General features: G+C 34.9%; 1 protein-coding gene across 2 annotated transcripts in view; it reads right to left on the reverse strand.

Annotated features, from left to right (window-relative positions):
• Window positions 1-25,031, reverse strand: part of PPFIA2 (PTPRF interacting protein alpha 2) — a 467,683-nt gene that overhangs the window by 47,503 nt on the left and 395,149 nt on the right. For both annotated transcript variants that reach the window (XM_055085240.1, XM_024122861.3), the window contains one exon: window positions 15,920-16,013. In XM_055085240.1, the coding sequence (XP_054941215.1) occupies window positions 15,920-16,013 (94 nt within the window). The remainder of the gene's footprint in view (window positions 1-15,919; window positions 16,014-25,031) is intronic.

The following is a 25,031-nucleotide window of genomic DNA, read 5'->3' on the forward strand; positions in this document are numbered from 1 at the left end:
ATAATTAGTAATAGTAACTATAACTTAAAATTAGAGTAGGAAAAATATAACAAATATAAACCATATTAATGAACAAAGCACATGACCTTTATTGGTATATAAAATATCCATATTGCCAATTAGTGACACTCTCCACAATTCCTGAATAATTGCATCTTATTAGAGCCATTTTATTTGTCCCCTCAAAATGTTTTGCTTTAAATGTAAAAGCAAAACCTCTCTCGATCTAAAGTGTTTTGTAGCTCACCATGTTACCAATGCAGACATTTACACGAAGGTAATATTTTATAATATTATGCATAATTTGTTTTACTTTGAAGCGCAGTTGGTTTTAGAAATAAATAACAAATTCTAAGTTTAGTTCAAAATGCAGGATTTGAAATTTGAAACAGTAATCTTAGTTATATACCTTTTCAAAGCTTTAAAAATTAACTACTAGTGTAAGAAACAAAAGAACACACAAGGGCTTCCCTGGTGGCGCAGTGGTTGCGCGTCTGCCTGCCGATGCAGGGGAACCGGGTTCGCGCCCCTGTCTGGGAGGATCCCACATGCCGCGGAGCGGCTGGGCCCGTGCGTGAGCCATGGCCGCTGAGCCTGCGCGTCCGGAGCCTGTGCTCCGCAACGGGAGAGGCCACAACAGAGGGAGGCCTGCATACCACACACACACACACACACACCAAAAAAAAAAAAAAAAAAAAAAAAAACAAAAAACACACAAAACCAAAGGGTTCAGCCAAAACCAAGGATTACTTTGGAATCTAAGTGTAAAAGTTCTTCTGGGGAAGATCCAGCATTTAACCTTCTTCATGTACATGTAGTTCTAGTAATCAACAAATAAACTTATCTCTTGAATATAATGTTGGTGGAGAACCACAAAGCACTAGGAAAAACATACAGGCAGTCTCAGCCTTGCAGCACAGTCAAAAGTACTCAAGTGGCCTGCAAATATTACTTAAGCCTCACTGAATGTCACACTAACTGCTAGAGAGTGACTTGAGAAACAGGGGAAATGACATATGGATTGCCTTTTGATATATGTGTAATAGAACCGAAGAAATTGAAGTGCCTGAAAGGACAACATGATTAATCTGAATGTGAACAACATTTCTCTGAACCAATGATTCCTTCTATGGTAAGGAAATGAATACACTTCACAACTTTCATTTTAGGTCAGAGGCAGTGCAGCTTGTGTTACAACTGAAAAGAGAAATACTAAAGATAAAAGAAAAAGAGGATGGTGCTGAAAATAAACATGTTCAGCAGCCATTGTGATTCAACTTACCCTGACGTGCTTTTCATGAGATGAAGAAGGACGGATGGAAAAGAAAAGCACACAAATGTTAATGGATACATTTCAATCCAAAGAAAGCCATGGAATAAAACAAGAGCATCATTTCAGATGTGTGGAAGCTCAGATACGAGAAAGACATGGTATTTTTTTTTCACCATGACACACATACTCACTGCGTCCAAAAGCATAATGAGGCTGAGGGCAGTTCTAATAGTTGACCAGTAAGTCTGTCTCTTGAAAATGAGCCACTCTGAAACATGCATGACCACATTTTCCCAGCCTCTAGCAAACCCCTGGAGGAAGTCAGGCAGCTTGTTAAAGAATATTTTTTGCCTCAGGCTACTCTTTACAAATAGAAGCAGTAACTTACTAAGCAGTGCTCAGATTCTCATACAGATTTATAAGCTTACTGTTAGAGCTTTAGAAAAATACAGCAGACTTTTGGAAAGGCAGCAACTTGAAGAAAGCACTGGTTTGAGGGTCAGAGTGTCTGGATTCTAGTTCACGTACATGGTTTCGTCAAAATCACTAGTAGGTTCTGATGTTCAATCTCCTGAACTTAATTTGAGGCAAGAAGAAATTTGTACATTCCTGATCCATAATTTTATAATTCTAACAAGTGCTGTAACAATAATAATTATGTGCCAGTAATCAGATCATGAGAAAGTATAAAAAAATTATATCACTCTTCTTCCCCTGCCACACGGAATTCTTCCTCCTCTATTTGAACTGCCAAAATAAATGTTGACCTGTGCTAACTGGGTGTCTTTCAGTAGAAGCATTTATTTATCTGGACAGATGTTTGTAAATGTTGCTCTGAGGGAGAAAATGAACTAGATTGGTTCACCAATGCTACCAAAAATCATCACAAAAATATAGATTTAAATGTAGTGTTTGAAGTAGCCCACTTGTTCCCTGGATAGAATAGAGGCACTGGGAAAATATGGAATTTAAATAATCCAACAAAAGGCCATGAGAATATTATTTAAAATGTTCTGTACAAGCATAATAGACTAATTCTTAGAAAAATAAAACTTACTGTAGCTCATAAAATAGTCAATATAACAAAATATGAAGCAGAGATTCCTATCTAAGAAATGAGGCAAGTTAGAGAGCTCCCTTTCTTATTGCACAATCATTATAAAGAAAAGCTGGACGTGCGATGCCACAGCCTGCACATGCCTCCTCCAAACACATTCATTCAGAGAAACTGTGTATTCTTTCATTAAATGTACATTTTAGAGAAATGCATGTTCTTTGACCTTAGCTGCAGAACAGCTGTGGCAAGCTCTTTAAATTTTCACATAAACGAAAACATAATTGTCCATACAAATTGGCATCACAATGTCCTAAGAAATTTAAGGCATATTTCTTACATCATATATGCAACATAAAGAAAATTAAGACCCCAAAGAGATACATTCCAGGAGGTTAAAGTGGTTTTCCTGTCAACATACCTGTGAACTCTTTGATGAGTTCTGAGAAAAGGGCAATTTCAGTGCTCTTCATGAAAATTGCCAGAAGTATTTGGGGCCAGTTATTACCATGGACAAAATAATCTTCCTCAGTCTACTAGCTACCTAGGAATTGCTCTCCAATGAAACAAGTTGAACAAATCTGCACACAGTGGAATATTACTATTTCTCACATATTTATTTATCATTTTTAAAATAGGAAACTTGTACCTATAGAAATACCCTGAATATAAAACATAAGAGAAATGATGAAAATAAACAGGAAACACAAATATAAAGGCATCACTCAAGAAGTATTGCTTAAAGTTCTAATATATTTATCGATGTATATGTTACCTGACTTTTCATAGTTTTTATGAACTTTCTTCTCCTCTATAGTCAATTAGTTTAAGAGCAATACTGAGCAGCTATTTCACTTTAGAATAGTAAGTATTTCAGCTCACGACCTTCAAAAAAATATGTTCTGCAAAGGACAAAGCTATAATCATAAATGACTCTAAGAGAGTTTGTGATAATATATTATAAATTCATATCAGAGGTAATATATATTTGCATAATTTTTTTGGTCTGGATAAAGTGATTTTTCTTCTTATAAAAATTGATATTCTTTTCTACATGCAGTTATTTATAGGAACATATAACCTCTTATTCTTTTTCTTTCTACTCCAGATTGTCACGGTTGTGAGACTAGCAAGAGAGATTCTGGTCAAGAATTAACATTTTTCAGTTAAAGACCACTGTAATAGGCAAATAACAATTTTTCATTGACCTAGAAAACAGGTTTTAAGGTACCCTCTAATGAATAAGATCAATCCAGTTACTGGCACAATATTTTCCTTGGGAACATCAGCATACATCCAGACACAAACAAGAAGACACTATCAACTAACGTATATCTTATATTCCAAAACAGGATTCTTAAATGTTTAAGTTGCCTCACTTTAATCTTCTAGATCTCTTACTGAATGAATGGGCTTTTTGTTTATAAACTAGCTAACTTTGAATGTACAACTCCATATTAGAAATAATTTACTAAATGAACTCCATATGTGGAATTTAGTTGCCTCTTGCTCTTAAGGTTCAAGTTGGTGACTCAGAAATTTTAAAATCGATTATTAACACCAGATTGGGAAGTGAACAGGTAGTAACTGAAGTGGAAAAGTGGAATGAAGAAAGGATTTCTTTCAATAGGTGAAACTTGAGAATGTTTAAATGCTGATGGCCACAACACTGAAGAGAGCAGAATTTGAATGTATAAGTACAAGTGGGAAACTGGCACAACGTGACAGACAAAATGGGAAAGGATGCTCTTAAGTAAGAAGAGATTAACCTAGTTTCTGTAATAAAGCAGGATGGGGGCAAGTGTTAGTGTGGATTTGGCAGCAAATAATTCAGAGAACTCAGATTGATCTCTTTTTTTTCTCTCCCTCTGAAGTAGGATGTGAACGCACCTGCAGAAGATGTGGGTTTGAGGACAGTGGAGGTCTCCAACAAAGTTGCAGAGAGTAGAAAGAAGATTGGTGAGAGAAAAGTACTGGGATTACTTGGCAGTGTTGAATTCCCAAATGAAGCTGGTCCAAATTTCCCTGCATTAATTTTCTCCTGCAGCACAGAGGTGCCCAAATGTAGCCATGGAGAAAGAATATTCATTGGTGGCTGTAGTTATGATGTGGATGTCACCAAATGAAAGAGGAGTGATGGGCTTTAGGAATTTTTGAGTGTGGTGAAATTATGGACATAGAATTCAAGCTAAATAGGTAGAGAGAAGAGGACCAAATGGGGCTGATGCACTGGGAAAGGATAGAAGTTTTTAAAAAGACGATAGTAGAAGAAGTTGATAAAGGGAGCTGAAGGGAGGAGATAGGAAGGAATGATATGCTTGAATTAGTAATTTTCGAACAGGAATGATTTGGGGATGATGACAAGATTCAGAATACAGCATGAGAGGTGTCTGACTTGGAGTAGAGAATGACATTGGAAGTAATGAATCTGTGAACTTAAAGGTTAAGTTGTGAATGGTTGTTCTATGTGGATCAAGAGCACCCGAGGTGATGGCAGAAATTGCTTTACATATAAAGACAGATGATGGGATACAGATAAAAATAAATAGCGAAGCACATTTCTAGTGATCCTTACAAATGAAAGAAAATGGTTCAGAAGTTTTAAGTATGGTTCATCATCATACTTCTTCAGAAATAATTTTTCTTTAAAGTTAATATTGATTCAAAATAGCTAAAATATTTGAGACTCTTTAAAAGAGGTTAAAAAATCTTTATTCTTCCAAGAATTTTTGTTATTCATTTGCCTAGCAATCATACCCCAGATAAGCCCCAAATTAAAATTTTAAGTATGTAGAATCTGAAATAAAGATATTTAATTGTATGTTAGTGTATATATATATATGCATAAAATATAACATATATACACATACATATATATTTTTTAATGAAAAGTCTTTTGTTATAGAACAATTTTTTATAAAATCCTAGCAATAGGACAAGGTAGAGCAAGCTTGCTAGCAAGGTAGAGAAGCTTGCTTCCTGAAAGGCTAATTTTAAATTTGGGAAAACAGCACATCTTCAAAGTCCTTATAAAAATTACCATACAGAGCTTATATAAGAGCCTATATTTGTGGAAATAAATACAGAGAATACTCTCCCAATTAAGATGTCAGTCAGCATTATATTTAAATTTACCTTAGTCACTTTTTTTCTTTTAATAAAGGAGCTTAATTATCCTTGCTATTAGGCACTAACTTTGAACGTTTTACTGGGATGAATAACATTAGATTGATTCAAGCATATATTTAAATTTCTTACATAGCTTATTTATTAGTGATCATTACTATTCTTTTTTTTAACATATTTATTGGAGTATAATTGCTTTACAATGTTGTGTTAGTTTCTGCTGTATAACAAAGTGAATCAGCTATACATATACATATATCCCCATATCTCTTACCTCTTGCGTCTCCCTCCCTCCTTCCCAATCCCACCCCTCTAGGTGGTCACAAAGCACGGAGCTGATCTCCCTGTGCTGTGCGGCTGCTTCCCACTTGCTATCTATTTTACATTTGGTAGTGCATATATGTCAATGCTGCTCTATCACTTCGTCCCAGCTTATCCTTCCCCCTCCCCGTGTCCTCAAGTCCATTCTCTATGTCTGCGCCTTTATTCCTGTCCTGCCCCTAGGTTCATCAGAACCATTTTTTTTTTTTTAGATTCCATATATATGCGTTAGCATACGGTATTTGCTTTTCCCTTTCTGACTTATTTCACTTTGTATGACAGACTCTAGGTCCATCCACCTCACTACAAATAACTCAATTTCATTTCTTTTTATGGCTGAATAATATTCCATTGTATATATGTGCCATATCTTTATCCATTCATCTGTCGATGGACACTTAGGTTGCTTCCATGTCCTGGCTATTATAAATAGTGCTGCAATGAACATTGTGGGACATGATTCTTTTTGAATTATGGTTTTCTCGGGGTATATGTCCAGCATTACTATTTTTATATCAAACTTTGGGATAATATGCATGGCTAATTATATCAGACAAAAATCAACTTTATAAAGCAACTATACCACTTTGAAATTACCTCCATTTCTCATTCTTAAAAAAAGGTGTTTAATTTGAATACATTTGTTGCTCATTTTGAAGGATGGGATGGGGTCAGATAAGAAACTAATTATTCTCTATGAAAAAAATTATGTTACTCTTTTCAGAGTATAAGAGAGATTTTTTTTGGCTCCTCATGGAGACCATTTAAAATTAGATAGGGTACTCAAGGTCCAGCTGAAAGACTGGGCTACATACTCTTTAAATTGTGGCCTTATCCCGAATCCTAAATAATTCAGAGAAAACAGGGCTCAGGAAACCTGCACTTTTATATACCACAGTGCTTGGAAAGCTATGTTTCTTCATGTGTGGAGGAAATAGCAGTTTCTACCTCAAAATCTTTGTAAAAACTTAAAGAGAAAATACATGTAAAATGTGTAGAACAGTGCCTAGCATACTGCAACTACTCAGTGTGATTATTAAATATTTATTACATATAAAGTAGATCATTATTACCATTACTACACAAAGGATGAGGAGGAAGATGGAACAGGATATACGCACACAGGAGACAGAAGTAGTTATAAACAAGAAATAGATATTAAGTATATTAAGAACATAACATGTAAGATGCGAAGTAGAGACAGATAAAGCTGGTGAGATAAAAAGGAACCAGATAATGTAGGGATTTAGGGGCTATATAAAAGCATTTGGAATTTATCCTAGGGATGCTAGGAAATGATTGAGGGATTTTAGGCAAGTTTAGAAATATGATTTAGATAGATCTCTTTAGCTGAAGTGCGAAGAATGGATTAGAAGAAGGCAAGGCTGGAAGTATAGACATTGCTTTAGTATGATGGCCTGAGAAAGAAAAGAAGAAAATCAACATGCTTGAGAGATTTTAAAGAGCTAGTATCTGGATTAATAGTATAGGGAGGTGACAGTGATCATGTACGCAGGTGCCTAGAGGAAGGGTAAAGACAAGGCAGAATGAGGGGTAAAGGCAAAGCCCAGATTTCTGGTTTGGTCATCTGGGTGAAAGTCACTGCCCTAGTTCCTGCACCATATTCTTAGTTTTTTGTCTTCTTTTTCCACCCAGCTTCTAGTCATGTGTTCATTTATTCTGAACATATGTTTTGAGTACCTACACTATGCCAAGCATTGCAAATGTTTAAAAAAGCAGAGGTTCTCTGCATCTAGTTCTTTGAATTGTGTAGAGAATCACAGAATCCCAAGGCAAGTGCAATTTAAAGAGCAGGTAATCCAATCTCTCAGCTGAAATTTGAATTCCTCATTTAATAATTTAGCCACGTCCATATGCTTGGCAGGTCTATGTTGGACATAATCATGAGGAACAACTCTCTTTCTAAGCAGTCAGTTCTTCTCAGATCTGTGTTAACAATTCTTAGACGCAGCTCAAATTTATTTGTAACAATCTCTCACTTTTGGCCCAAGATCTTATCATGCAGCCAAAAGAATACACCTGATTGCTCTTTTTCTTAGCAGCATCTGGATCTTTGTCTACACTCCACATGTTCCTAATTATTTCTAACACTGCTTGAAGACATGGTTTGGTGCCATCTTGTTATGCTGGTCATGTTCCTCTGACTATATGTCTGAATACATCTACTTCAAGCCTATTTTCCAGAAATTAACCGAATATCCAGCTATGATCTGGTCAGTGCATAGAGTATTGGCCTTATCAGTTGCTTTTTGGATATTAGAAGTCAATATCTTTATCAGGCATTGCTAATTTCTTTTTTTGGTAGAAACATTTTTCTCAGGAGCTGCAGTTAAATGATATATATCCCCCTATACACAAGTAATCAATATGTATGGTCATGAAGTTGGATGCAGATTTATATAAATGACCCTATTAAACTTCATCTTGTTAGATTTACATATCTCTTTAAAGGTCTTCCTTAAACAAAATTATTTATCTAAAACTTAACTCTGTCCTTTAGCTTCATGCTTTCACAAATCTCATATTCGTATTTAAATCAAATATGAAAAGGATGAGTCCACACCTTCTGTTTCACTCAGTCATCATCAATTCACTTGTTCAGCCCCTGTGATTACAACGGTCCCACCAGTTATATTTCCATGTTGTTAGTCTCATTTCAATCTTATGTTCATTTAGAAAGTAATTGAAATACCTTGCTAAACTCAATATATGGTATTTCAACAGCATTTTTCCTCATCTACATGTCTGGAAAATGTTTGAAAAGTTTAAGGCCACAGCTTATTCTTTTTTTTTTTTTTTTTCCTGCGGTACGCGGGCCTCTCACTGTTGTGGCCTCTCCTGTTGCGGAGCACAGGCTCAGTGGCCATGGCTCACGGGCACAGCCGCTCCGTGGCATGTGGGGTCTTCCCGGACCGGGGCACGAACCCATGTCCCCTGCATCGGCAGGCAGACTCCCAACCACTGAGCCACCAGGGAAGCCCAGGACACAGCTTATTCTTAAGGAACTCCATTTACTCCTGGTGATCGACAATCCCCTTTCTTATTGTTCAAAAATAACCTAATAGATGTTTCACATTTATTTTGGGAACTAACAGTGAGGTGACCAGTCTTTAGCTCAGAGAACATCGTTAAATAAGAACATTAGGTGGCTTTAAGCTTATGACACTTTTCTCATTCTATTCAAAGACCAGAGACTTAGAGAAAGGATAATGGCCACTGAAATACTTAAGTACAATAATTTATTTTCATGACTATGTCTCTATAAGCTCTTTGAAGAGTGGAACTGTATAATTCAAATATCAGTAGTTTCTAACACAGTTCTTGGGACATAATAGGCACTAAGTGAATGAGTGAAAAGTTATCATTTGCATGTTCCATTAATCCAGGATTTACTTCAATCAAGACAAACAATATGGATTTTATTTTTTAGAAAAGGAGGTCATTCTTCTGGTACATGTAACTATCTTGAGTTTTCACTTACTATTATTAATTCTTATTTTATTCTTTTCATTTTTCATGGACAGCAAATATGGAGACTATACAGGGCTTCTGGTTCTATGTACTCCATAATCTATTAACATTGCACCGTAGGTTCATAAGAGCAGCCCTATTTCCTCCATGTTTTCTTCTTTCCTCCATATGTATATATATATAAAGAGCACATTGGTTTTCCTCAGATTCATTTTTCCTAACAAATTTCAATGGATTTTGGCCTTTAGCCTTTGGCTATTAGTATTTTTTAGGTTCAAGAAATTCTTAGAATTGTCCATGGCTGGAGCTTGGCAGGGCTATTCATGATCAGATGGTAAGGCAATGAGAGCTCTAGCTCCTCAGCAGAGAGGACAAACTTCTGGAATTCCAAGTAGGAAACTGTGACACATTTTCCCAGATAAATATGGAGAACATTGGGTTTAGGTTCTGAAATATTATACTTTTATTAGAGCTTTTTGAGTTGGTTGCCCAAGAGTGTTCCCCTGTAACCATGTCTGTGCTAAATGAACTCTTGACTATAACTAATTGATCCAAGTACAAATATCTCTCCTACATTAGGCCAATCAGATTCTTTCACCTAGGAACTCAAAAATGTGAAATAGAAAAGATGAGTTCTTGACAACACTCTAGAGAAGTATTTCATAATCTGTCATAGTTGAAATTTTAGAGTTGTCCTGGCACTATTGCTTCTGCAATCTCTGAGATACTCTAATATCCTACGAGTGAATTCCCCTTTTTGTTTTATTCAGCCAAATTTAGTGCGTATAACATTCTTACAAAATATACTTTTGTGGGGGAAGCAAAGACATTTACCTTCCATATATGTGACCTTACTTACATGGGAAAATGTATTCAAAGCTTCTAACACGTCTTACAAATTAACCTCTGGAATACAACTCATAAGTTTAACTTGGCACATAGGCACTTAATAAATATTTATTGAATGAAAGAATGTTGTGGAGTTTCTGTGATACCTTTAATTATGAATATTTTCAGTGACATTTATTTTGCTTAGAGATATGCAAACTCTGAAACTTCCAAATGCCAAAGATAAAAAGTGCCAAGTCTCAAAACACATTGAGTCTATGCACTGAAGAAGACCCTTAGGATTGCAATGAAAATAAATTAACTAAATCTATAGAGCTTCACTTTTATGTCTTTGAAGTTCTAACATAAAGATTCATTGGTAGTGATTAACTGTGACTGTTATGCTCCAAGGATAAAACTACTTCTTTGGAGGATGCTGCCGATAGCTGAGTTGGAATGTTAATTTCATTTTAATGATGTTGAAAAACTGATTTCAAATACAAAATCCATATTCACTTAGCAGTGACATCCATTCAGGAGAACACAGCAAATCTAACATATAATAATATATTACCTATATTATAACTAAAGATTGAAAATGATAAATTAGTCAGTATATTAATATTCATATGGTATCTTTCAATTTAGTCTCAAGATACAGAAGATTTCAACATGAATATATGTTTTAATAAAAAATTACACAGTGTTAAAATGCAGGAGAAAAACATTAGCAGATAAAAAATGACACAGATATCTCAGGATTTGTATTTCTGGAGCTAAGTAACCATTCACTGGGTATTCTGTCGATTTTAATACATTCACTGCCTATCAAGGACTGTTTGAGAGTTAGACAGGTGTATTACTACTGAAACAGACAACTTCATCTTTAATCTCATAAGTCTCTGTAAAAATAAGCTTCTTAGAATCAAAGTTAAGTCTAGAAATAAAAATCTTTTAGGTCAATACATGTAACACAGTCTAGTCTAACAAGTCTTTAGATTGAAAGTATGAAATAGAAAAATGAAACATAAAAATCATTTGAATATAAACATACTTATGACATTTCTGAATCTCAAAGATAAAGGGAGAACTCAAACTTTCAGGAGAGAGAGAAAGAAAGGAAAAAGAAATCCTATATATTATACGTAAAAGAATGACCATCAATTGACATTAGACATAACTGGAAGCCAGAAGAGCACTATGTTTAAAGTTTTGAGGAAAAATTATTTTAAACCAATACTTTTACAATTTTCAATTAATTTTATGTATAAAATATATTTACAGATCTTAAGAAGTTTGTCATAAACCTTATCAACACATTTCCAGAGATGGTGATACGGGAAATTGGCAGCTAAATATGTCCCAGGACAAAAAATAAGGTAAGAAATCTGAAGAGATATTAATACAAATATATTGATACTTTTAAAACTCTTTTTTAGGCAAGGATGCTAACGACATAAAATTTCATTTTCTTCCTTGTGAGTTCATAGTTATTGATTCTAGAGTAACATATTTATGGAATCATGATATTGTAGATGCTATTTTTTTTTTTTTTTTTTTTTTTTTTTTTTTTTTTTTTTTTGGTATGCTGGCCTTCCTCTGTTGTGGTCTCTCCCGTTGCGGAGCACAGGCTCCGGATGCGCAGGCTCAGTGGCCATGGCTCACGGGCCCAGCCGCTCCGCGGCATGTGGGATCCTCCCGGACCGGGGCACGAACCCGTGTCCCCTGCATCGGCAGGCGGACTCGCAACCACCGCGCCACCAGGGAAGCCCCTGTAGATGCTATTTTAAGGAGAGATGGGGCTTATACTTTCACACCTTGGAAACCTATGACTACCCAGCTCTTTCTGTGTCAGGTAACTTTATCTAACTTGGGGGTTCAGTTTTAGGAACCTCCCTTTTTCCCATATACCTAAATCATGTTCTATCAGCTGTATCAGTAATAAAGCTGACATTTTGATCTCTTATTGTCTGACTCCTTTGTCTATTACAAAATAAATTCTAAACTTTGGCAAAGAACAGAGTTTCTATTTACTGGGTATTAAAATATCCACACCTAGATTCTAAGTGAAGTTCGGGGAGTTAGGGACTTAAAGAACATTCATAAATTGAGGATTTTGGTGGGCCAGACCATGTACGTTTTTGACCTTGCAGTAGCTTCTATTACGCTGTGCAGTTATTTTTTGGAGTTGTGTGGTTGACTTTCATTGGCCATCCTGAGCAAGTAGCTTTAGGTCTTAGTCTAAAACATTTGCTGGAGAGCTAAGAAAGGGAAATAAGTTCTTGAAGATCAGGATGATAAGCATAAAAGAGAAGAAGTGAAGTTCTCAGGTCTAGTCTTAGAAATGAGGAAGATGTTCAGTTTGTGTTAAATCAGAAAAGATGCTTGCCATCCAATGAAATCGAACAAGGAATGATGGAAAAGATCTCAGAGAGTAGTGAAACATTGAGAAAACTGTGGAGAATCATAATTTTAATACAGAGACACATATTGCAAATAATAAGTGACTCAGTCCTTAAAGACAACAAGACTGCAGAAAAACTGGTCCAATTTTAAAGGGGAAGGCTAGACAAATTAATATGAAGTACTCGAAGGATTACAAGATGAGTTTCAGTATGATGCAATTATTGTAGGTATTGACTGTACTCTATATAAGCCTGGTGAAGAAATTTATGGAATTAAATCTTTAAAGTAAAGTACAACAAAGATAAGACGTAGTAAAAATGAACCAGGTAGCACAACAATAGATTGACTTTAGACCTTAAGATTAGATGTTGTTCTGATGGAAGAATAGCACCTGAGTGATAATACACAACTCAGGAAGATAATACTCAGCTCAAGAATTTTTAGAACCGTAGGTGCTTTAACAGATCCAGTATTGTTGATTTCCTATTTATCATCATAGGACAGTAGCTAGAAATATAAGAAAAACAAATTTCTGCACCAGAAAGCAAAATAGAAGTAGAACAAAGTAGGAACACAGACCAAGTAAAATGCTTTAATCTACAGATGTTTAATTTGCTGGATGGTAAATGCACCTCAAATTAGACCTTTGTTTGGGACTGCTAACATTGCAAATTTCTGAACTTTGCAAGAATTTGGAATGTCTTGAATGCTGCTTTCTGAAAGTATGTCCCCCATATGGTTTTTAAAAATGTGTCATAAGTAACTTATTTAAAGATTTCTTCCAATTAAATTTAAATTCACAGATTGTCAACTGTAGATACCTGATATCCTAGTAGAGTTAAAAAGAAGACTTTTTTCCAGCTCTGCTATTCCCACAGGTAGACTAATGAATCTCTGATATGAACTTTGGTACAGTGATCATAGGTCTAAGTAGTATGTCCTGGACACACCATTTGGCTTGGTCATTAGATAAAATGTAGAAAAACAACTGTTAAGAAACTACAGTCATTGCAACCATGCATGTACAGTCTATAGTGTTCAACATTTTGAAATAGTTTGCTCCATTTTTTTGTGTATTTTTTCTAAAAAAAGTACTTGAATTTTTTTCCATCTTGAAAGTAGACACGTACACATGAAATTTGAACACAGAAAAGAGTATGATTCCTTGAAGCACACTTAAAGAGGATATGGTGTCTTTTAAAAATGAATATTGGAATTGTTTAAATAAAATTGTAAATGCTTTAGAAAATTTGAGAACGTGATCAATATTTAATCATAATTAATAATACATTTGATAGAAGTAAATTTTGAAACTATGTCATTTAAAAATAATTTACCTTGCTTATCTTGTAAAACCCATTACATGAAGGCACTTCACTCTTTGGTAACCCAGAAACCCAGGCATGGTGCCATGGAAGTCCTGAATAAGTGTTAGCACTTCCTTATATGTCTTACAAATACAGGTTGCATATTTGTGCTCATAGGGCTTTGCTATGAGATGATCAATAGTAAGAGAGATATTTCTGTCCTTTCATTGATTAACAATGTTAGCCTTGCTGGATCCATTTTAACCCAAATATTATTATTCTATAGGATATAGTTGTGCTAAGGAATGTTAACCTTTGTTGTATTATAGTTTGTTTTTAATATTCTTCTTAATATTCAAGACTAGCATTCTATTTACTACATTTAAAAATTATATTTTGCCAAAACATATTGCAAAATGAAACAATAAAGTCAAGCATAGTAAGATCTCAAACCAAGTCCAGAACTAAAATCACTTTCTGACTATGAGGATACTTAGGATTCAAGAAATAATTCCATAAAATTAATATCAAATCAATCCAACAGTGTGTAAACTTAACAATTGCTAAACTTTAATTCTAAATTTATGATATTGTCAAGTCATTGTATAATTGGAATTTTTTAACGTTAGTAGCTGTTAAAACGGACACAACTTGGTCCATAAACAACAAATGAACTATGTGAGGCATTGCCTTATATGCAATATGAAAACTGGCCAGAATGCCATTATTTGTAAATATTTCATTGTGGGAAAAATGAGAATTAACTTTTAAGGGAAATAAACCATGTCCATTAGCCAGGCTAGGTTTTGATTATTCTTATTCATTTAGATTTAAAGCAATCTTAAATAAATACATTCAAAATCCTTTAGACATCAAATAAATTTTAGAGTCTATCAAAGGAGATTTTTTTTTCTCAGTAAATAACTATAAAATCTAACATTTATTGATAGGAACAGATTGTGATAATATTTAAATACACTTTTGAGTAATCAGTAATGAAAGAGGAAATATTTATTAGTGTGGAATGTGACTGAGCATTTAATTGTCTTCAAGAAATAATGCTCCCACGGTCACTTCTTTTTTCTGAACAGTATTTCTACTAAATTTAGGTATACACCTAATTTTAGTAAGTAGAAAATTAATGACAATTAAGACTAGTGGACTTTTCTACAACTTGTAACTACCTATTTCTTCATTATTAGCAACCATCTGCAAAGCAAGTGAGAAGGCAAAATATGAAGTAAATTCATTAGCCTGACTAGTATAACCACACGCACATTAGCCTGACTAATATAACCATGTTACAATAATGATGACTAGAGCAATGAACATTCTTTCATAGGAAAGAAGGTTAATATGAAAACTATAAACACAATGTAATATTTGAGAGGGAAGAAAAGGAGTAACCAACCAAATGATTCTGGAATAAAGAGAAATTCTTTGGATTTTAAAGAACACGGTCTAAAGGTCCTATTTCATCAGTGAAAATGTTACTAAGCTTTTAAAAAATATGTTATATATGGACCCACTTGCTTTCTAACAGCTGCTGAGACTCCAAAATTGCCAGTTTTGCAAGTCATTTAAAGGTTCCATATTATACATGAATGAAAAAAATACACTATCAGTTTCCTGACAGATGCAAAACAATCTGCTGTGAGTCTAAAATAAGTTTATGTTCAATCAGTCAGAGAAACATTCTCCTTTTAAATACTCCATTTTAAGAGGAGGTCCTTTAATTGTTGTGAGAGGAACACAAAGTTAGATACTCTCTCATTTTATCATACCAATTCAGTACTGAATTTAACATCAAATGGAATATTACATTATTTGTAAGGCTACATTTAAATATTTTAAATATATTAGAGTTTTGAAATAAATGATCTCTTAGAAAAAATCTGTTTATTTCTACTATGGGCCAGAGATTTTTATTTTAATAGTTAGCCCATTATAACCATGAAACTGGTGCACCAAATAGTTTTAGGGAAGACCAGGACACTACTGGCCTCTGTCTATTGTTTTGTTTCCAATTACTCTCTTTTTAATTCCCCACAAACAATGACATAAAGTAAGTAAAAGTTATAAAAAGAAGGAAAAAAAAATCTCCAAACCTACTTTTTCTTCAGTCTTCTATCCTTCTCAGCTTGAGTTCCAAGTTTGCCTAACCCCAGGGACTCCTGAGCTGCAGCTTCAGTCTCCATAAAGCCTCCTGTGAAGAAGTAACTATTCATATTAGGTTGGATATATTGTGTCAATTCTGAAATTAAATTTTTAAGTTTATTTGAGCAATTGTTTAGTATTACATTTTTTTTGGCCTGCCTTTGTATTTCTAACACAATATCCATTCAATGGCATGGGTACATACATAAACATACACTGAGACAATGAAAAAAATAAAAGGTACCTCTTGGTAGACCATTCAATTGCACCTAGTAGCAACATAGTACATGTAGCCTGTACACTGACAAACACTGGAGTATATAGTTTGAAAGCTATGAGGTCTATTTTTCCTTACGAAAAATGAAAAAAACTGTGCAGTGTGTGAGGTTTTTTTCGATGTTTGAAATGTGTGAAATTCTTCATATATAATGAAATAAATGATAGCCCAATGAGCAGAAACTCAGGTGTATGTCTTCAATTCCAAGTTGAGAGAATTGAGAAATATTTGCTGAGTTATCAAAACTTTCTGTATCTTGTTCTGGAACCCTCTTCTGCTCACCTGGATGACTCCTATATCCTTCAGTACCAACATAACTTCCAGAACTTCCTATGTTCTGGCAGGCTTTGTTTTGTTTTGTAATTTTTATAATAATACCTGAAAAAATTCTAAATCTTTCTTCAAAAGACCCTGGTAAGACTTGTTTTTACCTAGCAGGTCACAAATTATTTGATGTAGTGTCAGTTTTATTAGCTTTGGGATATATCCAATATATATATATATATATATAACCTTGGAATAAGAGAAGGAAGAAAGGAAAGTGTGTTGGGTATCAATTTTAAAAAGCAATTATTTAGTATCTTTAAACATATCATTGTTCATAAATTATCTGTTGTAAATGAAAAATAAGAACATAATCCTGGGCTCTGTTTTCTTTTTGCTATTTACTATGTTAAAAACATGAAGTCAAGGTAAATGAAAAATGCTCATTTTTAAGTCGTTTTAATTGGAAGAGATTTAAATTTCCATTTAAACTCAAGATTAAGTAGAAAGATTTAAGCTAATACTAATTCTTAAAAGTTTACACAAAAACATTCACCAATATATCAGTAAATAAGTACTATTAAAGATAATTTTGTTGTAATTATTTTTCATAATTCATTTTAACAAATAATTTAAATACTCAGTATTATTAATTCTGGATCATTGATATAAATAAGTTAATCTCATAGCCTACTAACTCTGTTACTGAACTGGATAATTATAAGAAAGTCCTCTTTAATTGAAAACACATTGATTGCTGTCTAGATCTTATTCAGGGATTCAGAGTTTGAGGACTGAAATTTATTCAATTATGCACATATGCAATTAATAATTAAAGAACTTTTTATTGTGAATGATTTTCATTGTTGGTATCATTAGGAAAGTCATCCACTAGTTGACTAAAGTACTCTTGGGAAACATTTTTAAATGTGGGAATTTCCATTATGCACAGTGAGTGAATATTTTTATTTTATTTCTCTCATTGGTATACTTGCCCTACTGTATGTCCATAAATTACTATTCACCATCTTCAATTAACAATAAAATTGTTCTCTTGAAACATAAACGGAAATGAATAATGATTCACTTAAAAGTTAAAAATTCTTGATCAGTCCAGATGGGGACACAGAGATTGATGAGTAGACCCATTCTATAAACAATGAGACATTTTCAACCACTACACAGTTGAATGAACCAGGCTTTTTGCCCTTCTGAACAAAGAACATATAAATTATGATTTAAATTTTTTTCAAGAACCCAACATTTTAATTAGAGAAAAGAATAGGTTTTAAAAAAATTAATGCTCTGGAGGAGAAACAAAGAGAGCTCTAGAGGAATTTTGTGAGTCAAAACTAGACCCAGAAAAAGTAGATATTAGACTTTTCTTCTCATAAATAAAATTATAAAAATAAAAAGCATGAGGAGCTTGGAAATACTCTGAGCACTTCAAAATCTAATATCCTTTGAAAAGAATTTAATAAAGAATTGTTGACACATCCTGTTTGAAAATGCCAATAGAAAAATGACACTTAAGGCCATAGTAGGCAAAACTATTTTTAAGCAGCATATGTAGAACCGTACCCTTAAGCAGGAGCAAAAGTCTAATTATGTGCATTTTTTTAAGCCCAAATAAAACATTTCTAGATGAGAAAAACATTCTTTCATAGAACTGATCCAGCTGCCCCATAAATCCCAGGTTCGTCTTTCCAACCACCTGACCAGCTAACTGGTAGGATGACCTCAGTCAAACCAGCTTATGAACTCTTTTACTCTGTGGATGATTATCTAAATCTGGTGAGAGTCTGCTTCAGTTTTTCCTAGGTATCAGTGGGATCCCATGGCTGTGTGGACTTTAGGAATATCTACTCAGCTAGACTAATGTATTCATTAATCACATATGGCACTGAGTACTTGAAATGTGGCTGGTCCAAATTAAGCGCTCTGAGTATAAAATATGCAAAAGATTTTGAAAACTTAGTACCAAAAAAAAAGAAAATAAGATATCTAATTAATAATTTTATATTGATTACATGTTGAAATAATATTTTTTTCTATATTGGTTTAAATAAAATACATTATTAAAATTAATCGCCCATCTCTTTTTACTTATATTAATATGGCTACTAGAAAATTAAAAATTACATATGTAACTTATATTTGTGGCTTGCATTATATTCCTGTTCAGCAGTGCTATATAGTAGTGGTTCTATACTGGAGACAGTACCAGTTTCCAGAGGGAATGTAAATATTTGCATATGTTGATGGAGGAAGAGGGCCACATTTTTAGATGTCACAATGACTGCAAAGTGCAACCGATATATATTAGGTAGGAGACAAGAAATCTAAACTTCCTTCAATGAGTAGAAATTTCTTTAGCTTGCCCATCTTGAAATGGCAAGAGAGTCCCCAGTGAGAAACACTGGCTGGTGGACGCTAAGGGTTACTTATTCTCCAGGAGACCCCTTAGGAATATGGAGAGAGCATCATTAACTCCACGCATCTCATGGCATAAAGTGCTCAGGCATAGAAGGCTTGAGTCCCATGAGCCAGTGTACATTCAGATAATAAATTGCTTATCACCTTGTCAGCGGCCCCCTAGTGGTTGCGTATGCAAAAGCCCAAGCCAAAATTCATGTCCTCAGTGACGTTCTCTGGGCACTCTATCACTCAGGCACACTCTCTTTTGTGAGGTTGTCAAGGACTTGGAAGTGTTTGAGACAGAATAACTTTTAGGGTGTTAGGGGCCTAGTCAAATATTTTTCCAACCCCTTTCTATACAAACATTTTGAGTAACCCAAAATTAGTGGGATGACAATCTAGTATGGTCCAATCTCATATGATACCATTCTAACAGCAGGAGTGAGTGATTAAATTGTTAGGCCATACTTCTGACCAGGGTCAGGCCACTGGTCCAAAACAACCCCATAGGCAAGTCTCTGGGCTCCCCAAGGAATCTGGTCAACCCCAGATACGAGGTAGGGAGTTAGGGAGAAACAGGGACCCAGGTGCACATGGTTTGGTTGGATTAGGCACCCTTCCCAGATGGCACTGCCTTCCTGGCTAGTTACGGGGTCTGAAAGGTAAAAAAATCTTTGAATGTTTCTAGAGACTCGACCTACACAGGTCCAGGTCTTGGGTGAGGGTGTTCTGCCCAGATGGCATTGCCAGCCCCAACCTCTCCCAGGCACCAGAAGGAAGGTTTTAGAGAATTTCAAGAGAGTTGCTACAAAGTGTGAGGTTACCTAAGACCCAGGCTGAGGAATTTGAGGAAGGACCTGCATATGCCCAGATCTTTGGATGGTACTCGTTGGAGATATCTGTTCGTTTGGATTGTGAAGGCAAATATCTCTATGATGCCTGGGCCTCAGACTCCAATCAGAATAATTTATTTCATGTTGACCCTTGAGGTACAAGTCTGTAGGAATTTCTGGCCAAAACCCACATTGCAAAAGCTCCGTATCTCCATTTTTCCAGCAGAGTTCCCTGTTATTGTATTAAAAAGAGAACTCTAATTCCAGGGAGATTAATATTACAATCTGTTGCTGATCAGTAGTTTCATCTTTCTTCTACTTGACCTCACTTCGGTATTTATCCATACCACTCATTTTGATTTTAAATGCACTTGAATTTATAAGTGATTACTTAATTGTTTCATGACTCTTAGTCTGTTAGTTCTCTGGAGGATGCACCTAGGCACTGTGCCTGGCTCATAAATGGTATGTAATAAATGCATTCACAGTTGAAGCTAAAAAATGCTTTCTTCAAAAGAAGACCCTTTCACTATGCAGAGCATTACTCATCTCTAATTGATACTTTGGGAAATTATATTGTATTTTCTAGTTCCATAACATCTAGGAACAATCTGAATTTCGGGGTAAAGGCCAGCACAGGCACCCAAATTTTACATGTAGAAAGGTTCTTGCTAACTAATGCTGGTGCAATGTTGATGTTGTTTCTGTCAGTGTGAAATTATTTTCTTCATTATGCTGATTATAACAAATCAAAGAATTCAGACCATTATTACATAATCTGACATGACCATAAAGGAAAGAAAACTGCAATTTATCTGGCAAAAAAGTCTCTGAAATATATTGCTTCTCATATACACTTAAATTTTCAAGAGTAGTTTTTATTTATTATTTTTTACTCAACAACATATGCATTTTATACATCTGTAATCAGAGATACTACCTGTATAATTTACATATATTTTTCTGCTTTTACCATTTTTCCATAGCTTTGCTATATTTTGATCAATTCTCCATTCTTGAAAATCTCTGTCTTTGATTTGTTTCCTTCTTGTAATGCCTCTTTTCTTTATGCTTACCATTCACTGTTGACATCTGTTAGGGTAGTCACGTGTGTTCTGTTCTTTTTTCTTTACAGTCATTATTATTAGGACTCTCTGAAGGCCTGGGAGGGCTGGTGTTTCCTAGGCAGTAAATGTGTTAAAATCATATGGAACAGATGACTCCCTCAGAAGTAGCAAATGTTTTAACATCACTACCTCTTCACTCTCTATTACCATTTTCCTAAGCTGGTAAACTGCCTCTAAAGCGTGGTACTTGATTGCTCTGACTCCTAACTCTCACTTCTGCTTGGATACTTGACCCTGGAACCTAGATCATTTCCTGTGCTGTTTCTGCTTCAATTTGCTGTCTCCTAATCTCTGCATTTCCAATCTCTCCACAGCTTGGTAACTTGACCCTCAATTTTTATCATTTCTTTTGCTTGATATTAATAATTTGGTTTCACACTCTGGACCCCAGACTGTACCCACTTCCTAACTAACCATAAAAAGAGACAGGTTCCTTTCCATCATGTTTCCCTTGGAGTTTGTCCTTTCATGTGGCTTCAGTACCCTTTTTTTCAGAGATAAGTTCTATTTGAAACTCAAGCTTTAACCTTTTCAATCCTGAAGGAAAACGGCACTTAGACATTCCTAGTAGAATCAAACATATCCAGGGAGAGAAAAACTAATAATCAGAACTCTTTACTGACATTATGTCTATAAGTTTTATAAGAAAATTTATAATATATTCTGTGATATCTTTTTTATTATTGCCTTGAATTATTCTTTACTTTTTATGCATTTGTGTGTAATATCCTCAAGAAGTTATAAACTTTCTGAAAAAAATAATCATATCTTTAATTTCATTAAGTTCCCAAACATGCTCCACGGGACTAGGAGCTCAATGAGGTATTTTTTGATGGAAACAGTCCCAAGAGTATATTGTCTGGAGCACTAGACCAGGAAGTGACATCTGGGAACCACTGCCAATTCTCCTACCAAGCAGCTGCTTTGCCATGATGATTGTTAAAATCATCTCAGTTTCTGTATAGTGTAGAATGTGGCTCACTACATGATCTTTAGATATCTTCTAATTCTGAAAGTCTGTAATTTAAAAAATAATATGCATTTTCATAGTAAATAACTCATGGTATATATTTTGTAGAAGGACGAGTTGCTGGGTCTAAGGCTTAAATGTTAGAGCTTCATAGATTCAGGATTACTGGGGTTGAAATAGATCTTAAAGATCATCCAGTCCAACTGCCTTTCTAATTCTTGGACCCCTTCCACAACAGTTCTTCCTCGTATTTACCTAGCTTCTGCTTGACCATCTCCAGTGACAAATAAGTCATTTTTTGACAAGCTAGCTTGTTTGTATATAATTATGACTCACCAGTGTTCTCTTTCTTACACTGAGATGAGGTTAATCTTTCTACAACTTTAACACTTTGGCTACAGTTTTGTACCCTCACTCAACGACAAAAAGACCAAAGATTCCGCCACATAACAGCTTTTCAGATATTCTTAATCAGCCATCCAGACAGGTCAGCAAGGAGAATAAACATACCCCTGTACTTAGCTACTCCTCACATAATTTCAGTCCTCCTCATCAGCTTAATCCTCTCCTCCAACCTTTTCCCGAGGTTATGATATGCCTCTGAAAGTGTAGTAAACAGAAATGGATACTATTCTTTGGCTCTTGTTTTACAACAGCAGAACAGAATGGAAAAGTCTTCTTTTATTTCAATGCTGTACATCTATTAACGTGGACTAAATTTATTGACTAATATATTGACTTTAGAGTTACCTGAAAATTCTAAATTTTTCTTGTAAAAAATGCTCCTGAGAGTTATACTTTTAAACTGGGATATTTTGGACTTCCCAAATCTCAGTTTTTTGAGGTAGTCTTTAAGGAAGAACACTGATTTTTTTTTTCATTTGTGATTTCTTTCCCTATCAGTGATCCATAAATCAGATTACTGGGCTGTCAAAATATTCATGTCCAAGTGATTGGAGGATGTGAGGATCAAGAACAGGGTGAATCCTAATCATGCCACGAGAAACCTGGATCCAAGGTGGTATCACTCTACTTATCATCACTATAAAGCAGGACTATGCAACCAGTTATAAATCGCACCAAATTTTTCCATCACCCAGGCCCCATTTTGACATCTTGTCTACAGGGCTGTCATGAGTTACAGCTCACCCAAATGCCTTTCCTGTTCTGTTACCGAGTAACTTTGTCAAAGAAACAAACGAGCTTCATCTGATGTGCCTATTTTAAACACAATTTAATTTTCTTTGTTTCAAAACAGGTTGATGCCTTCAGATAAAATTAAAAGTCAAGCCAGTCAAGATTCCAATTACTGATGCCTAATCATGTATCCTGAGGTTCAGAACTGTTCATGGTTGTCTTGACAGGACAGACAATGTAGCAGGTAAAACTTTTCTGGGCCAGAAACATATTGAAGTTTTTGATTTGTTTTAAATGAAAGGTTGTCCATGTTTATGTACTGTCTGTCTCACTAAATTGAATGTTCTTTGATGCCAATGCCATGCTTTATGAAAATGGCAACCATTTTCCTAAAGTCCATGGTTGGTACTCTATACTTCACATTGGCTCAACATATGCTATTCACTCAAAGTAGGAATAAATAAATGACTTTGGATTATCAGCATTCCCCCTGTCTCACCCCTCAAGATATCAACTCTCTTGGGCTTCAGTGTCCTCTTGTTAGTGCCTCTTTGTTGGATGAAGTTTTGCTTTTCAAGTAAGCAGATAGAGGCAAAAATGTGAGTTTTGGAATAGGTATATCTTGTTCACATAAGGTACACCTTCATTTTATTCATTTTCTTTAAACTTTAAAATTACTAAACAAAAATAACAAAAATAAGAATTTTATAATTCCCCTTTTGGTCTGGGCAGTTTTTCCAATAATCAGTTTATTTTGGTTGGTGGCTTTTTTGACATTGTTCTCACATGTCTATGCCATTCACTTATATCTATTATTTGTTAGATACAGCTTTTGTACCAAAATTTTTTAGAATATGTTTTTAGGAAGAGGTCACCTATTTCAGATCTACTACATAAGTTTACATTATCATAAATATAGCTGTGAGTTTGTTACCATCCTCAAATTGCTTTGATACTATCTAGCCTTTCCTTCCATATTGGTTAAAACTGAACTTGTTTCTAGAATTTTATGTGTGGAAGTCAGGATATGGAAAGTTGTAAAGTGATTGACAGATGAGGAAGTAAAAACAGTAGTTGTGGACAACTCACTTAAGCTTGGATTATAAGTGTAGGGAAAAGATAAGTCAATATTTTGGGAAGATGGCAGAATTAATGATGACCTTTAAAATATAGATAGAGGGGCTTCCCTGGTGGCGCAGTGGTTGACAGTCCGCCTGCCGATGCAGGGGACACGGGTTCGTGCCCCGGTCCGGGAAGATCCCACATGCTGCGGATCGGCTGGGTCCGTGAGCCATGGCCGCTGAGCCTGCGCGTCTGGAGCCTGTGCTCCGCAACAGGAGAGGCCACAGCAGTGAGAGGTCAGCGTACCGCAAAAAAAAAAAAAAAAAAAAAAAAATATATATATATATATAGATAGATAGATAGATATAGATATAGATAGATAGATTAGACATGAGCATGTTTAAAGATTAATGGAAATATCAGAGATGCATTGCATCTGGATGCATTAATCAGGGGGGAAAAGTTGTGGTCATTGGGCTGCTAAGTCTTTAAAGGGTGCTATTGCATCCTGAATCTATTGTATGCTCTAGGAAGTAAGCAGAGGTATTTACTGGCCGTGCTGTCTCCGTGTCCCTCAATGAGATTGTCGAACCTGTTTTTGCATCTTTTCATATTGGTGCTTGTAATATATAAAGAAAATGAAAGAAGAAAGAAGAGAGAAAGAGAACCTAAAAACAGATCCCCAAGTCTGCTAGAAGGAATATTTCCTCTGCCAGGACACTCTCCCCAAATTCAATTGTGACTTTCAAGGAGGCATGGTTCATATATATGTTTTATCTTTTTAAATATTTTATCTTTAAAGTATTTTTAGCTTTATTCAAATGCTTTTCAATGTGTTGCTTCCTTTGACTTTTGGAGTTTCCACATTTATATTGCCTCTGCTATAACACATTTGTAAAAATAGATTATATGTATATTGAATTTGATTCTACATGGTTAGTGGTTATCAATGCAGTCACACTGACTGACTCATCATAAC

Source organism: Physeter macrocephalus, chromosome 6 (assembly GCF_002837175.3).
Source record: "Physeter macrocephalus isolate SW-GA chromosome 6, ASM283717v5, whole genome shotgun sequence".
Lineage (NCBI taxonomy): Eukaryota > Metazoa > Chordata > Mammalia > Artiodactyla > Physeteridae > Physeter > Physeter macrocephalus.